This window comes from Ranitomeya imitator, chromosome 5 (assembly GCF_032444005.1).
Source record: "Ranitomeya imitator isolate aRanImi1 chromosome 5, aRanImi1.pri, whole genome shotgun sequence".
In the NCBI taxonomy this organism is placed as follows: Eukaryota; Metazoa; Chordata; class Amphibia; order Anura; family Dendrobatidae; genus Ranitomeya; species Ranitomeya imitator.
In genome coordinates, this window is record NC_091286.1 from 23,148,184 (window position 1) to 23,164,759 (window position 16,576).

The 16,576-nt window shown below is 45.0% G+C and overlaps 1 protein-coding gene across 1 annotated transcript in view; it reads right to left on the bottom strand.

Moving 5' to 3' along the window:
- Nucleotides 1–16,576, bottom strand: part of LOC138637648 (nuclear RNA export factor 1-like) — a 70,274-nt gene that overhangs the window by 41,354 nt on the left and 12,344 nt on the right. The window contains exons 6-7 of the mRNA XM_069726484.1: nt 12,882–12,992; nt 7,807–7,876 (exon numbers count right to left, since the gene is read on the bottom strand). Coding sequence (XP_069582585.1) covers nt 7,807–7,876; nt 12,882–12,992 — 181 coding nt within the window. The remainder of the gene's footprint in view (nt 1–7,806; nt 7,877–12,881; nt 12,993–16,576) is intronic.

Sequence of the window (16,576 nt, forward strand, 5' to 3'; positions counted from 1 at the left end):
ATCGCATTCAAACAGTCCCTCACTACTTTCAAGACCACACTCGCCACAGCTAAACAAACCTACTTCTCATCTCTCATATCCTCCCTGTCTCACAACCCTAAACAGTTATTCAACACCTTCAATTCTCTCCTCCGTCCCCCAGCACCTCCTCCCTCCCCACTCATCTCAGCTGAAGACTTTGCCTCATTTTTCAAGCAGAAGATTGAGAACATCAGAGACCGTTTTAGTGGACAACCCCCAGAGCCCTTCCTCCCAACTACCCAGCCCTCCACCTCCATCCAAAACCAACTTCTCCACCATTACAGAAGATCGACTCTCCACTCTACTCTCAAGATCGCATCTCACCACCTGGGCACTTGACCCGATCCCTTCCCACTTCTTCCCAAACCTCGCCACAGTCTTCATCCCAACCGTAACCCATGTCTTCAACCTATCACTAACAAATGGTGTATTCCCCTTTAAACATGCCTCAATCACACCTATCCTCAAAAAGCCCTCTCTTGACCCATCCTCTGTATCTAGCTATCGCCCTATATCACTTCTCCCCTATGCCTCCAAACTACTGGAACAACACGTCCATCTTGAACTGTCCTCACATCTATCTTGCTGATCCCTTTTCGACCACTTACAATCAGGCTTCCGGTCACACCATTCCACTGAAACTGCTCTAACTAAGGTCACCAATGACCTTTTAACCGCCAAGAGCAAGCGACACTACTCTGTCCTCCTCCTCCTGGACCTGTCCTCTGCCTTTGACATAGTGGACCATTCCCTATTATTACAGACCCTCTCATCCCTTGGCCTCACAGACTTGGCCCTATCCTGGATCTCGTCATACCTAACAGACCGGACATTCAGCGTCTCCCACTCACACACCACCTCCTCGCCTCGCCCCCTATCTGTCAGAGTCCCGCAAGGTTCAGTCCTTGGGCCCCTGCTCTTCTCCATTTACACCTTTGGCCTGGGACAGCTCATAGAATCTCACGGTTTTCAGTATCATCTCTATGCTGATGACACACAGATCTACATCTCCGGACCAGATATCACCTCCCTTCTAACCAGAATCCCTCAATGTCTATCCGCTATTTCATCCTTCTTCTCCGCTAGATTTCTAAAACTTAACATGGACAAAACCGAATTCATCATCTTCCCCCATCTCACGCGACCCCCCAACGAACCTATCCATTACAGTAAACGGCTGCCCACTCTCCCCAGTCCCACAAGCTCGCTGCTTCGGGGTAATCCTTGACGCTGATCTCTCCTTCAAACCGCATATCCAAACCCTTTCCACTTCCTGCCGCCTCCAACTCAAAAATTTTTCAGAGATCCGTACGTTCCTTAACCAAGAATCTGCAAAAACCCTAGTCCATGCCCTCATCATCTCCCGCCTCGACTACTGTAACCTCCTGCTCTGTGGCCTCCCCTCTAACACTCTCGCACCCCTCCAATCTATTCTAAACTCTGCTGCCCGACTAATCCACCTGTCCCCCCGCTATTCCCCAGCTTCTCCCCTCTGTCAATCCCTTCACTGGCTCCCCATTACCCAGAGACTCCAGTACAAAACCCTAACCATGACATACAAAGCCATCCACAACCTGTCTTCTCCATACATCTGTGACCTCGTCTCCCGGTACTTACCTACACGCAACCTCCGATCCTCACAAGATCTCCTTCTCTACTCCCCTCTTATCTCCTCTTCCCACAATCGTATACAAGATTTCTCTCGCGCATCACCCCTACTCTGGAACCCTCTACCACAACACATCAGACTCTCACCTACCATCGAAACCTTCAAAAAGAACCTGAAGACCCACCTCTTCCAAGCCTACAACCTGCAGTAACCACCGATCGACCAAACCGCTGCACGACCAGCTCTATCCTCACCTACTGTATCCTTACCCATCCCTTGTAGATTGTGAGCCCTCGCGGGCAGGGTCCTCTCTCCTCCTGTATCCTCACCCATCCCTTGTAGATTGTGGGCCCTCGCGGGCAGGATCCTCACTCCTCCTGTATCCTCACCCATCCCTTGTAGATTGTGAGCCCTCGCAGGCAGGGTCCTCTCTCCTCCTGTATCCTCACCCATCCCTTGTAGATTGTGAGCCCTCGCGGGCAGGGTCCTCATTCCTCCTGTACCAGTTATGACTTGTATTGTTTAAGATTATTGTACTTGTTTTTATGTATACCCCTCCTCACATGTAAAGCGCCATGGAATAAATGGCGCTATAACAATAAATAATAATAATACAGTACCTACAACATACCATCATATAGTGCCCACCCATTACTTCTATACAGTACCTACAACATACCATCATATAGTGCCCACACATTACTGCTATACAGTACCTGACACATACCGTCATATAGTGCCCACACATTACTGCTATACAGTACCTGACACATACCGTCATATAGTGCCCACACATTACTGCTATACAGTACCTGACACATACCATCATATAGTGCCCACACATTACTGCTATACAGTACCTGACACATACCGTCATATAGTGCCGACACATTACTGCTATACAGTACCTGACACATACCGTCATATAGTGCCCACACATTACTGCTATACAGTACCTGACACATACCATCATATAGTGCCCACACATTACTGCTATACAGTACCTGACACATACCGTCATATAGTGCCCACACATTACTGCTATACAGTACCTACAACATACCATCATATAGTGCCCACACATTACTGCTATACAGTACCTGACACATACCGTCATATAGTGCCCACACATTACTGCTATACAGTACCTACAACATACCGTCATATAGTGCCCACACATTACTGCTATACAGTACCTACAACATACCGTCATATAGTGCCCACACATTACTGCTATACAGTACCTACAACATACCGTCATATAGTGCCCACACATTACTTCTATACAGTACCTACAACATACCGTCATATAGTGCCCACACATTACTGCTATACAGTACCTACAACATACCGTCATATAGTGCCCACACATTACTTCTATACAGTACCTACAACATACCGTCATATAGTGCCCACACATTACTGCTATACAGTACCTACAACATACCGTCATATAGTGCCCACACATTACTTCTATACAGTACCTACAACATACCGTCATATAGTGCCCACACATTACTGCTATACAGTTAAAGAATAATACAGGATGTAACTCAGGATCAGTAATGTAATGTATGTACACAGTGACTGCACCAGCAGAATAGTGAGTGCAGCTCTGGAGTATAATACAGGATGTTACTGATCCTGAGTTATGTAATGTATGAACACAGTGACTGCACCAGCAGAATAGTGAGTGCAGCTCTGGGGTATAATACAGGATGTAACTCAGGATCAGTAATGTAATGTATGTACACAGTGACTGCACCAGCAGAATAGTGAGTGCAGCTCTGGGGTATAATACAGGATGTAACTCAGGATCAGTAATGTAATGTATGTCCACAGTGACTGCACCAGCAGAATAGTGAGTGCAGCTCTGGGGTATAATACAGGATGTAACTCAGGATCAGTAATGTAATGTATGTACACAGTGACTGCACCACCAGAATAGTGAGTGCAGCTCTGGAGAATAATACAGGATGTAACTCAGGATCAGTAATGTAATGTATGTACACAGTGACTGCACCAGCAGAATAGTGAGTGCAGCTCTGGGGTATAATACAGGATGTAACTCAGGATCAGTAATGTATGTACACAGTGACTGCACCAGCAGAATAGTGAGTGCAGCTCTGGGGTATAATACAGGAGGTAACTCAGGATCAGTAATGTAATGTATGTACACAGTGACAGCACCAACAGAATAGTGAGTGCAGCTCTGGGGTATAATACAGGATGTAACTCAGGATCAGTAATATAATGTATGTACACAGTGACTGCACCAGCAGAATAGTGAGTGCAGCTCTGGGGTATAATACAGGATGTAACTCAGGATCAGTAATGTAATGTATGTACACAGTGACTGCACCAGCAGAATAGTGAGTGCAGCTCTGGGGTATAATACAGGATGTAACTCAGGATCAGTAATGTATGTACACAGTGAATGCACCAGCAGAATAGTGAGTGCAGCTCTGGGGTATAATACAGGATGTAACTCAGGATCAGTAATGTATGTACACAGTGAATGCACCAGCAGAATAGTGAGTGCAGCTCTGGGGTATAATACAGGATGTAACTCAGGATCAGTAATGTATGTACACAGTGAATGCACCAGCAGAATAGTGAGTGCAGCTCTGGGGTATAATACAGGATGTAAATCAGGATCAGTAATGTATGTACACAGTGACTGCACCAGCAGAATAGTGAGTGCAGCTCTGGGGTATAATACAGGAGGTAACTCAGGATCAGTAATGTAATGTATGTCCACAGTGACTGCACCAGCAGAATAGTGAGTGCAGCTCTGTGGTATAATACAGGATGTAACTCAGGATCAGTAATGTAATGTATGTCCACAGTGACTGCACCAGCAGAATAGTGAGTGCAGCTCTGTGGTATAATACAGGATGTAACTCAGGATCAGTAATGTAATGTATGTACACAGTGACTGCACCACCAGAATAGTGAGTGCAGCTCTGGAGAATAATACAGGATGTAACTCAGGATCAGTAATGTAATGTATGTACACAGTGACTGCACCAGCAGAATAGTGAGTGCAGCTCTGGGGTATAATACAGGATGTAACTCAGGATCAGTAATGTAATGTATGTACACAGTGAATGCACCAGCAGAATAGTGAGTGCAGCTCTGGAGTATAATACAGGATGTAACCCAGGATCAGTAATGTAATGTATGTACACAGTGAATGCACCAGCAGAATAGGGAGTGCAGCTCTGGAGTATAATACAGGATGTAACTCCGGATCAGTAATGTAATGTATGTACACAGTGACTGCACCAGCAGAATAGTGAGTGCAGCTCTGGGGTATAATACAGGATGTAACTCAGGATCAGTAATGTAATGTATGTACACAGTGACTGCACCAGCAGAATAGTGAGAGCAGCTCTGGGGTATAATACAGGATGTAACTCAGGATCAGTAATGTAATGTATGTACACAGTGACTGCACCAGCAGAATAGTGAGTGCAGCTCTGGAGTATAATACAGGATGTAACCCAGGATCAGTAATGTAATGTATGTACACAGTGACTGCACCAGCAGAATAGTGAGTGCAGCTCTGGAGTATAATACAGGATGTAACTCAGGATCAGTAATGTAATGTATGTACACAGTGACTGCACCAGCAGAATAGTGAGTGCAGCTCTGAAGTATAATACAGGATGTAACTCAGGATCAGTAATGAATGATTGGCCTGTTATACTCCCCACTGTCCACCAGAGGGCACCAGCAGCCACCTTCCTGCGGTGATGTCTGAGCACAGATGACCTGATTCATCAGACATCGCCTCATAGCACTGTGCAATTTCTCAGGTTCACAACACATTGTATTTTCAATGCACAATGCAGAAATCCTGGAAGCGTTCAGCATTTATTCACAGACTTTCCTCGACGCGTACACAATGTAACCAATGGCCACACATGACACAGACGGCTGGGTGCCAAAAGCAATTGTAAGCAGGGAGCTGTGCCAGAAAACAATGTAGCAACACAATGGGAACCTTGGTGCACCTGACATTGATCTGCTGCGGCTCTGGGGTCTGGGGGTTAATTGCATTACCCTCGCTGCTGCACGGACATTTAATACCAAGCATTCTGCCTTTAACCCCTTCCTGCTCACACAGACACTACCCAGCCTCATAACTTCTACAAAAGATAAAAATAGTTTAACTTTTTTAATCTCTATTTTAAATTAGGAAAAATGGGGTGAGATTTGTTTATTGAGGGGTATACATATATACAGTGGGGAAAATAAGTAGGGATTTTGGCCCCCTCCTCCATACAGATCTTCTCCAGATATTTCTGATTTTGGGGTTGTCGATGAGCAACATTGAGTTTCAGATCTCGCCAAAGATTTTCTATAGGGTTCAGGTCTGGAGACTGGCTAGGCCACTCCAGGACCTTGAAATGCTTCTTATGGAGCCACTCCTTAGTTGTCCTGACTGTGTGTTTTGGGTCATTGTCATGCTGGAAGACCCAGCCACGAATCATCTTCAAGGCTCTTACTGTGGGAAGGAAGTTGTTGGCCAAAATCTCGCGATACATAACCCCATCCATCCTCCCTACAATATGGTTCAGTCGCCCTGTCCCCTTTGCAGAAAAGCACCCACAAAGTATGATGTTTCCCCCACCATGCTTCACGGTTGGGACGGTGTTCTTAGGGTTGTGCTCATACTTCTTCCTCCAAACACGGCGAGTGGAGGTGAAACCAAAAAGTTCTAGTTTGGTCTCATCTGACCACATGATCTTCTCCGATGCCTCCTCTGCATCATCCAGATGATCATTGGCGAACTTAAACAGGTCTGGACATGTGCTGTTGTGAGCAGGGGGACCTTGTGTGCCCTGCAGGATTTTAATCCATGACGGCCTAGTGTGTTACTAACAATAACGTTTGAGACTGTGGTCCCAGCTCTCTTCAGGTCGTTGATCAGGTCCTGCAGTGTAGTTCTGGGCTGATTCCTGACCTTTCTCACAAGCATCCTTCCCCCAAAAGATGAGATCTTGCATGGAGGCACCAGGCCGAGAAAGATTGACAGTCATCTTGTGTTTCTTCCATTTTCTAATAATTTTTGCAATCAGTTGTCACCTTCTCACCAAGCTGCTTGCCTATTGTCCTGTATCCCAGCTTTGTGCAGGTCTACGATTTTGTCCATGGTGTCCTTAGACAGCTTTTTGGGTCTTGGCCATGGTGGAGAGGTTGGAGCGTGATTGACTGTGTGGACAGGGGTCATTTATACAGGTAACGAGTTCAAACAGGTGCAGAGTAGGAGGCTTCTTAAAGAAAAACTAACAGGTCTGTGAGAGCCAGATTTCTTCCTGGTTGGTCGGTGATCAAATACTTATTTCATGCAATAAAACGCAAATTAATTATGTAAAAATCATACAATGTGATTTTTATTTTTTTTTTAGATTCTGTCTCTATAGGGTTTATTTTAGTTAGTTACTGTCCATCTACCTTTGGTTCACTATATATTCATATATAGGTTTACAATTTCATGTACTATTTATTTATATATAATATTTTATATTAATATTTTATTTTTATTTTTTTATAATTTCATGTACTTTTTTTTTAGTCCCCTTAGGGGACCTCAACCTGGGATTGTTAGATCACTTGTTCCATATATAATACAATACTACCGATTTGTAGTAGATAGCTAAAATAATGGTCTCCTATGAAGCCCGGCCAGATTTACCAACATGGTAGCCATGTGGCCTTCAGTAGGCTCTTGGATGTCATGGTAATTCCCTGGCACCCCATTACCTATTCCAGTGAGTACCTGGAATGATATATGATGCCCACTGTTACACCCAGATCCTTCTCTACAGGGGACTCTCCTAGTTTAACTCCCCTTAGAACATATAATGCCGGCATGTTATTACACCCAGATGGTTCTTTGCAAACATTTCGCGATATATGACCCCATCTATCCTCCCTTTAATACGGTGCAGTTGTCATGTCCCTTTTGCAGAAAAGCATCCCCAAAGTAGGATGTTTCCTCCACCATGCTTCATGTTTGGGATGGTGTTCTTGGAGTTGTATTCATCCTTCTTCCCCCTGAACATTTGATGTCGTAGATTATCAGTACCGAAAAGATGATTAACTGTAATTTTACCCACACTGAACCTGAACTCATTCATATAAGTTGTAAGTCAGACGCTTCTTACCTGGATCATTTTCAAGATCGCTCAGGTCAAGGCTTTGATATGACTGGTTGTACCTTTTCCATAGACAGGACTACAAGAATGCGAAAGATAAAAAGGAATAAAATGCAGAATATTTACTCAATTCTAATCGGCAATAACGCATTAAGCTGTGAAAATAGTCACGTTCGTATCGCCAGTTTACATTTGATCCACACAACGGTGGTATTTTACAGTCCGTGTTGTAACTAGTGTTGAGCATTCCGATACTGCAAGTATCGGGTATCGGCCGATATTTGCTGTATCGGAATTCCGATACCGAGATCCGATATTTTTGTGATATCGGAAATCGGTATCCGAGTGTGCGGTGCGTATGGTTCCAAGGGTCTGGAGGAGAGGAGACTCTCCTTCAGGCCCTGGGATCCATATTCATGTAAAAAATAAAGAATAAAAATAAAAAATATGGCTATACTCACCCCTCCGAAGAACCCTGGCTGTCACCGCTGCGAGCGTCCGCCTCTGTTCCTGAGAATGTAGTGAGTGAAGGACCTTCGATGACGTCGCGGTCAGGTGACCGGTCAGGTGACCGCGATGTCATCGAAGGTCCTTCACTCTCTGCAATTCTCAGGAACGGAGGCGGACGCTCGCAGCGGTGACAGCCAGGGTTCTTCGGAGGAGTGAGTATAGCCATATTTTTTATTTTTATTCTTTATTTTTTACATGAATATGGATCCCAGGGCCTGAAGGAGAGTTTCCTCTCCTCCAGACCCTTGGAACCATCGAGGATACATTCCGATATTTGTGTCCCATTGACTTGTATTGGTATCGGAACTCGACATCGGCGAGATCCGATATTTTGCCGGTATCGGCCGATACCATCCGATACCGATACTTTCAAATATCGGAAGGTATCGCTCAACACTAGTTGTAACCACAATTGCCAACCTGACCTGAACTGACAGCATAAGACCGATATGCTCCCGTTATTTTAGGCCAGGAGACCCAGCGTCAGACCGGGAATACCTCTGCTATACAGATGTGTTAAAGAAGACGCATCATACGCTTCAATGATTTGCCTGCTGGTGACGCACTTCGTGCGGGAGAGGGTGGATGTATTAAATAGGCGCTGGATACAGAGGGCATACCATTCTGTGTCTGTGCATTATGAAGAGGTGAAAGTGCAGGTGGATGTGGACGGTCAGTGTGTGGTGGTAAAATGTAAAATAAATGGAGGGTTGATGTGCATAGCGGCAATGTATATTCCGCCCCCGTACTCAAGTAAGAAAATTAGAGAGGTGCTGGAACGGGTGGAACGCTGGGGCCCCGACACCATTTCTAATCATTGGGGATCTCAATAATATCTGTGATGATTTTTGGGACAAAAATAAAAATTCCCAGAATAGGACGGTGGGACACATTACTACGTTTGGGACTTATATTCGTGAAATTGGTATGACTGACCTATGGAGAGTTAGACACGTTGAGGAAAGGGGATATTCATGTTATTCGCCGGCCCATAGTACTCTGTCCAGGATTGATCTGGCTCTGGGCAATCGTCTGTTGGACACAATGGTGGGGGGTGTGCGGTACTTACCTAGGGCCCTCTCAGACCATAGTCCAATTGAGGTGGAGTTCCGATTGCTGGAGGTGCAGGCTACAAACAGGAGAGAGTGGAAGATTCACCCTAACTGGTTGAATAGTATAGATTTACATAAAATAAAACAGGAGGTGACGGAATTCTTTTTGCTGAATGATGGGAGCACAGACGCCCTTACGGTATGGGAGGCCATGAAGGCGTACTTAAGGGGGCTGCTGTTCAGAGATATCCGTAGATGTAAGCGGAAGACAAGAGAGGCGGAGAAGGTAGCGATTGATGGGCCGACGGCGGCGGAGGATGAGATGGTAACAAAGGGCACTCCTGAGGCTGGGAATAGATTGAAAACAGCTCAAAATCATCTACAGGAAATTCTGTTAAGAAAGGCGGAAAGGAAGCGTGAGTTTCAGAGACTGGCTTATTTTCAGGAGGGTGAAACTGCGGGCCACATGCTGTCGCTGGTGGCTTCTGCCCAGAGGAGTACTTCGTTTGTCCATTTCCTGGCTTCTGGGAGTGACATTAGAGTCTCCGAAAATTCAGAGATCGCGAGGGTCTTTGCCGATTTTTACGCGGACCTATATTCTTCGGGTTGACGCGTTGGCGGGAGACACAGTGACTTTTCTGGAGGGGCTGGGACCCCCGTCGTGCGACGGTTGCGTCGTGTTTTGGCGGACCGTCGAAACCAAAAAACGTTGCATGTAATGTTTTTTGGTGCGTCGTGTCCGCCATTTCCGACCGCGCATGCGCGGCCGGAACTCCGCCCCTCCTCCCCGCAGCTCAGAATGGGGCAGCGGATGCGTTGAAAAACTGCATCTGCTGCCCCCGTTGTGCGGCCCTTTCACAGTATGCGTCGGTACGTTGCAACGTCGCAATGTGACGTGCGTCGTACGACGCTAGTGTGAAAGTAGACTTAAGGTGGTTAGTCAATTTAAATACTTGTACGTTCATAGAAATCTGACTCCGGTTTTAGGCGACATTAAGGCAAAAGTAGATGCTTGGATAAAGTTGCACTAGTCAGTGGTGGGCAGGGTTAACCTTATTAAAATGACTTTGATGCCAAAATTACTATATATTCTCCATAATGCGCCAGTGTGGATATCGCGTGGAAAATTTAGACAGATTAATTCCATGTTCAGGAAAATGGTATGGGGGGAGACATTATCCACGTATCAGACTGGAGACGCTTCAGCGACCCAAGGAAGATGGGGGTTCGGCTTTGCCCAATCCTGAAGTTTATTTTCTTGCAGCCCAGTGTCAGCATTTAAAGGGCTGGGCGCATGAGGGGTCGTCCAGTGCGGTACAGCAATTGGTGGAAAAGGTGACGAAAAGAAGGCCAGTAGTACAGTGTCTAGAGGATGGATCCCTGGGGGCATTGGGGAAATTGTATCCAACTATATTTTTGATAGGTAAGCTGTGGGGTAGATTGAACCAAAATCGTGGCATCACGGGACTAACCAGGTTCTCCCCGCTATGCCATAATAATAACCTACCTGAGTCTGTGGCCTTATGGGTATTACCAGAGTGGCAGGCCAAGGGGATTCAATATGTGTATCAAATACTTGAGCAGCGGGAGCTGAAATCCTTTTCCCAACTGCAGGCGGATTTTGATCTTGGGTCTTCGGGGGAATATCAATATGTGCAGATGAGACACGTATTTGGAGCTCAGAATAGGGATGGATGCATTAGAATCCAAAGGGATATATTGTTGGAATATGTGTGCGGGGAAGGGACTACTAGGGGGGTCATCTCCACTCTTTATTAAGATTTACTGCATACTTACCTTTTGGGATTTCCGATAAATGCGAAAGCTAAATGTGAGAGGGATCTGGGCCCATTGGAAAACGAAATTTGGGAGTCGGTGCTGGAGTGGGTTCCACGACTGTCACTGAGCGAACCGCATAGGCTGTCGCAGCTCTCTATAGTGCACAGGGTCTACAAATCCCTGGAAATATTATATAAAGCAGGTCTGCGTGCTGACTGAGTGCCCAATGTGTAAGACTATAAATGCTGATATATTTCATATGATGTGGACCTGTCCGAGACTGGCTGCTTTTTGGCTGGTGGTTTTGAGTCGCATGGAAGGAGCGTATAGATGCAAGGTGCCAAGGGATCCGTTGGTAAGTTTGCTGTCTTCTTGGGCGGGGGCGGGAAAAGTTGGGAATGATGGGGATTGGTTAGGGGGGAATGTTTGTATTGAAAACAAGAATATAATGTGTAAATTGTGCTGATATTTTTAATAAACATTTACTTAAGTTAAAAAAAAGACGACGCATCATGCATTGGTAATCAGGTGAGGAATCGTACGATGGAAAAGTGTCTGAGGAGGTGAAGAATCATTTATAAAGAAAGGGTCAGAGAAAGATGTAAAGAATTGTGATGAAGGGATCAGAATGGGTGGCGAAGAATTTATTGTGATGACATGGGAGAAGAGAATGTTAAGAATCGTTCTGACAACTAGAACGGAGGATAATGTTAAGAATCGTACTGATGAAAAGTTCAAGAGAGGGTGTGAAAAACTGTTCTGATGAAAGGTTAGAAGTGGATGTGAAGAACTGTTCTAATTAAAAGATCAGAGGAGGATGTCAAGAATTGCTCTGCTGAAAGAATCACTGGGGGAATCATTCTGACTAAAGGGGTTAAAGGAGGATGTGAAAATTTGTTCTTACAAAAATGGTCAGAGGAGGATGTAAAGGAGCAGTCTGACGAAAGTATCAAAGGTGGTTTTGAAAAATTGTTTTAATAAAATGAGAGAGATGAATGTAAAGAATCGTTCTACTGAAAGTGAAGAATCGTTCAGAGGAAAGTAATGAACAGGCTATGCTCAATGAAGAAAACTACAGGTGAATACAATGCCAGTGTCCAACTAACGGGTCTGAACCCAAAACCTGATGTTCCTTAGCAGAGTCTACAACGTCAGATGACCAAGTGCCAACAACGTTCATCCCTTCTTGGTAGCAGCACAGTACCACAAGGTCATATAACCATTGCTTCCAGGAGAACATCAGCGAGTTTTCCTTGCTTCCCAGTCCTCAGATCTTAGCTTTCTGGAGCCTTTCTGGGTCAGTACCTCCATCTAATTAGCAGCTATCTCATCCATGTGAGCGGATATGCATGCAGAACAACTACAACATACGAGCAATCTATGCGACGGAGAACTGCTGCGGTTCGAAAGACTAAAGGAGGCCCGACACCCTCTTGGATCGGAGTCTCTAACAATATAATGGAAGAAAAGAGGAATAGAAAAGAAAAAAAAAAGACAAACCTCCGACACATGAGCAAATATGAAATGAGAAGATACTGCCCATCCAGCTGATGTAGTTGGCAGCGTTCTCTCCCGGGCACAGTGGTCTCCATCACCTGCTGACCCACTATACATAGGAAACAGATGGCACCACAGGGAGCACGCACCCGCTCTAGGTTTACTGCCAGTGAGAACACCGGCCTTCTCAGCAGAATGTAAGGACATGATACGGAACTAAATACTGAAGTTCTAGATGAACGTTACCTTGATGTCTGTGATCCTGTGTTCCAGGGAATTTACTGTATTCAATGGGCACATATTACCCGTATCCATCAGATCGTTTGACAAGTAGATTGGCGTTGCCTTAATGACTATCTGCAAAAAGAAATATATATATATATACACACACAGTACAGACCGAAAGTTTGTACACATCTCTTCGTATAAAGATTTTTCTGTATTTTCATGACTATGGATATTGTACATTCACACTGAAGGCATCAAAACTATGAATTATCGCATGTGGAATTATATACTTAGAAAAAGTGTGAAACAACTGAAATTATGTCTTATATTCTAGGTTCTTCAAAGTAGCCACCTTTTGCTTTGATGACTGCTTTGCACACTCTTGGCATTCTCTTGATGAGCTTCAAGAGGTTGTCAACGGGAATGGTTTTCACTTCACAGGTGTGCCCTGTCAGGTTTAATAAGTAGGATTTTTTTGCCTTATAAATGGGGTTGGAACCATCAGGTGTGTTGTGCAGAAGTCTGGTGGATACACAGCTGATAGTCCTACTGAATAGACTGTTAGAATTTGTATTATGGCAAGAAAAAAGCAGCTAAGTAAAGAAAAACGAGCGGCCATCATTACTTTAAGAAATGAAGGTCAGTCAGTCCGAAAATTTGGGCAAACTTTGAAAGTGTCCCCAAGTGCAGTGGCAAAAACCATCAAGTGCTACAAAGAAACTGGCTCACATGAGGACCGCCCCAGGAAAGGAAGACCAAGAGTCACCTCTGCTTCTGAGGATAAGTTTATCCGAGTCACCAGCCTCAGAAATCGCAGGTTAACAGCAGCTCAGATGAGAGACCAGGTCAATGCCACACAGAGTTCTAGCAGCAGACACATCTCTACAACAACTGTTAAGAGGAGACTTTGTGCAGCAGGCCTTCATGGTAAAATAGCTGCTAGGAAACCACTGCTAAGGACAGGCAACAAGCAGAAGAGACTTGTTTGGGCTAAAGAACACAAGGAATGGACATTAGACCAGTGGAAATCTGTGCTTTGGTCTGATGAGTCCAAATTTGAGATCTTTGGTTCCAACCACCGCGTCTTTGAGCGACGCAGAAAAGGTGAACGGATGGACTCTACATGCCTGGTTCCCACCGTGAAGCATGGAGGAGGAGGTGTGATGGTGTGCGGGTGCTTTGCTGGTGACACTGTTGGGGATTTATTCTAAATTGAAGGCATACTGAACCAGCATGGCTACCACAGCATCTTGCAGCGGCATGCTATTCCCTCCGGTTTGCATTTAGTTGGACCATCATTTATTTTTCAACAGGACAATGACCCCAAACACCTCCAGGCTGTGTAAGGGCTATTTGACCAAGAAGGTAGAGTGATGGGGTGCTACGCCAGATGACCTGGCCTCCACAGTCACCAGACCTGAACCCAATCGAGATGGTTTGGGGTGAGCTGGACCGCAGAGTGAAGGCAAAAGGGCCGACAAGTGCTAAGCATCTCTGGGAACTCCTTCAAGATTGTTGGAAGACCATTCCCGGTGACTACCTCTTGAAGCTAATAAAGAGAATGCCAAGAGTGTGCAAAGCAATCATCAAAGCAAAAGGTGGCTACTTTGAAGAACCTAGAATATAAGACATAATTTCAGTTGTTTCACACTTTTTTGTTAAGTATATAATTCCACATGTGTTAATTTCATAGTTTTGATGCCTTCAGTGTGAATGTACAATTTTCATAGTCATGAAAATACAGAAAAATCTTTAAATGAGAAGTTGTGTCCAAACTTTTGGTCTGTAATAATTTTGTATTTAATAATAATTTTTATTTATATAGCGGCAACATATTCCGCAGCACTTTATAATTAAGCGGGGACATGTACAGACAATAAATTCAGTACAAGTTAAGACAATTTAAACAGTGACATTAGGGGTGAGGTCCCTGCTCGCACGCTTACAATCTGCAAGGAAATGGGGGGACACAATAGGTGAAAAGTGCTTGTTATTTCAGGTGTGGCAAATATAATAAATAGGGATTTTCATATAAAGCTGCATGATCTGGTCATCAGCCCGTGTGTTTAAAGGACTCTGTCACCTGAATTTGGAGGGAACAATCTTCAGCCATAGAGGCGGGATTTTCTGGTGTTTGATTCACCCTTTCCTTACCCGCTGGCTGCATTATTGGATTGAAGTTCATTCTCTGTCCTCCATAGTACACGCCTGCGCAAGGCAAGATTACCTTGTGCAGGCATGTACTACGGAGGACAGAGAATGAACTTCAATCCAATATTGCAGCCAGCATGCAGCCAGCGGGTAAGGAAAGGGTGAATCTAACACCCCAAAACCCCGCCTCCATGGCTGAAGATTGTTCCCTCCAAATTCAGGTGACAGAGTCAATTTAAGTGCAATAGTCAAGTATCAAGTGCAGTTATCGTGGGGGGCATGGAGGGTGTGGGGACAGATGAATAGTAGGGTGCAGATTCAGAGTAATATTTGGAAGGAGGGAACAGGGCAAAGTTAGTTTACTGAGTAGTTGGTGTGGTAGGCTTGTTTGAAGAGATGGGTTTTTAAAGCGCACTTGAATAGGTCGGGGCTAGGTATCAGTCTGATCGTCTGGGGAAGCGCATTCCAGACAGCTGGCGCAGCACGAGAGAAGTCTTGTAGACGGAGGTGCGAGGTTCGGATTACAGGGGATGTTAGTCTTAGGTCATTTGTAGAACGGAGGGCACGTGTAGGGCGATAGACAGAGAGGAGATATAAGGCGGTGCAGAACTGTGGAGAGCTTTGTGGGTGAGAGAGTCTGTACTGTGTGTATATGTGTGTGTGTATATATATATATATATATATATATATATATATATATATATACATATACATATACACACACACACACACATATATATACATATATAAATATATATACACAAACATATGATAGATATATGTATATATATATACACACACATACTGTATATACTTACATATATACACACACGCGTATATATCCATTCCAAATCAAAGTAAAGCATTAATTTCATCTTGTGTAACTTATGAGTGTGCATTCCTAATAATGCCCTTGATCAGACCATGGATGGTGTTCTGGGAAGGGGGGATTCTCCTCTGAGACCTGGACCAGACCAGACCTGGACCAGTGGTCAGTAAGCTCCTGGACAGTCCATGCCAATATTCCGTAGTGTCCCAGAGTTTCTAAATTGGATTCAGGTTTGGGGATAGTGAGGGCCGGCTGATGACCTCAATGACTAAGACATCCATGACCTGCTTCTACATTCTGACCACACGAGGTCGGGCATTGTCCTGCACCTGTTGGCCATCAAATGGAGGTTTCTGTGGCCCTCCAAGCCTCACAACACCATCCCTGACCAACTGACCAATGAGGTATGATGGATGATTGTTGTTGATTTTCACCACGACGTCTCCAGACTCTCACATCTGCCCCATGTACTCATCTGTGAGAAGAATGGGGCGTCAGTGCCAGACCTGCCAATACAGCACTGTGAGCACAGGTCACACTACAGGACGTCAGGCCTCATGCCACCAACATGGTGTCTGTTTGTGGCAGTTTGGTCATGCACACCAGTGGTTGCTGGGTTGATGGCCTCCTACCTACCGCTCTGTCTATGTTTCCTCGTATATCCGCCCGTATCCTGGTATCTGCTCCATGCATGGGAGACACAGCAAACCTTCATGTGACGGCATGTATGGAG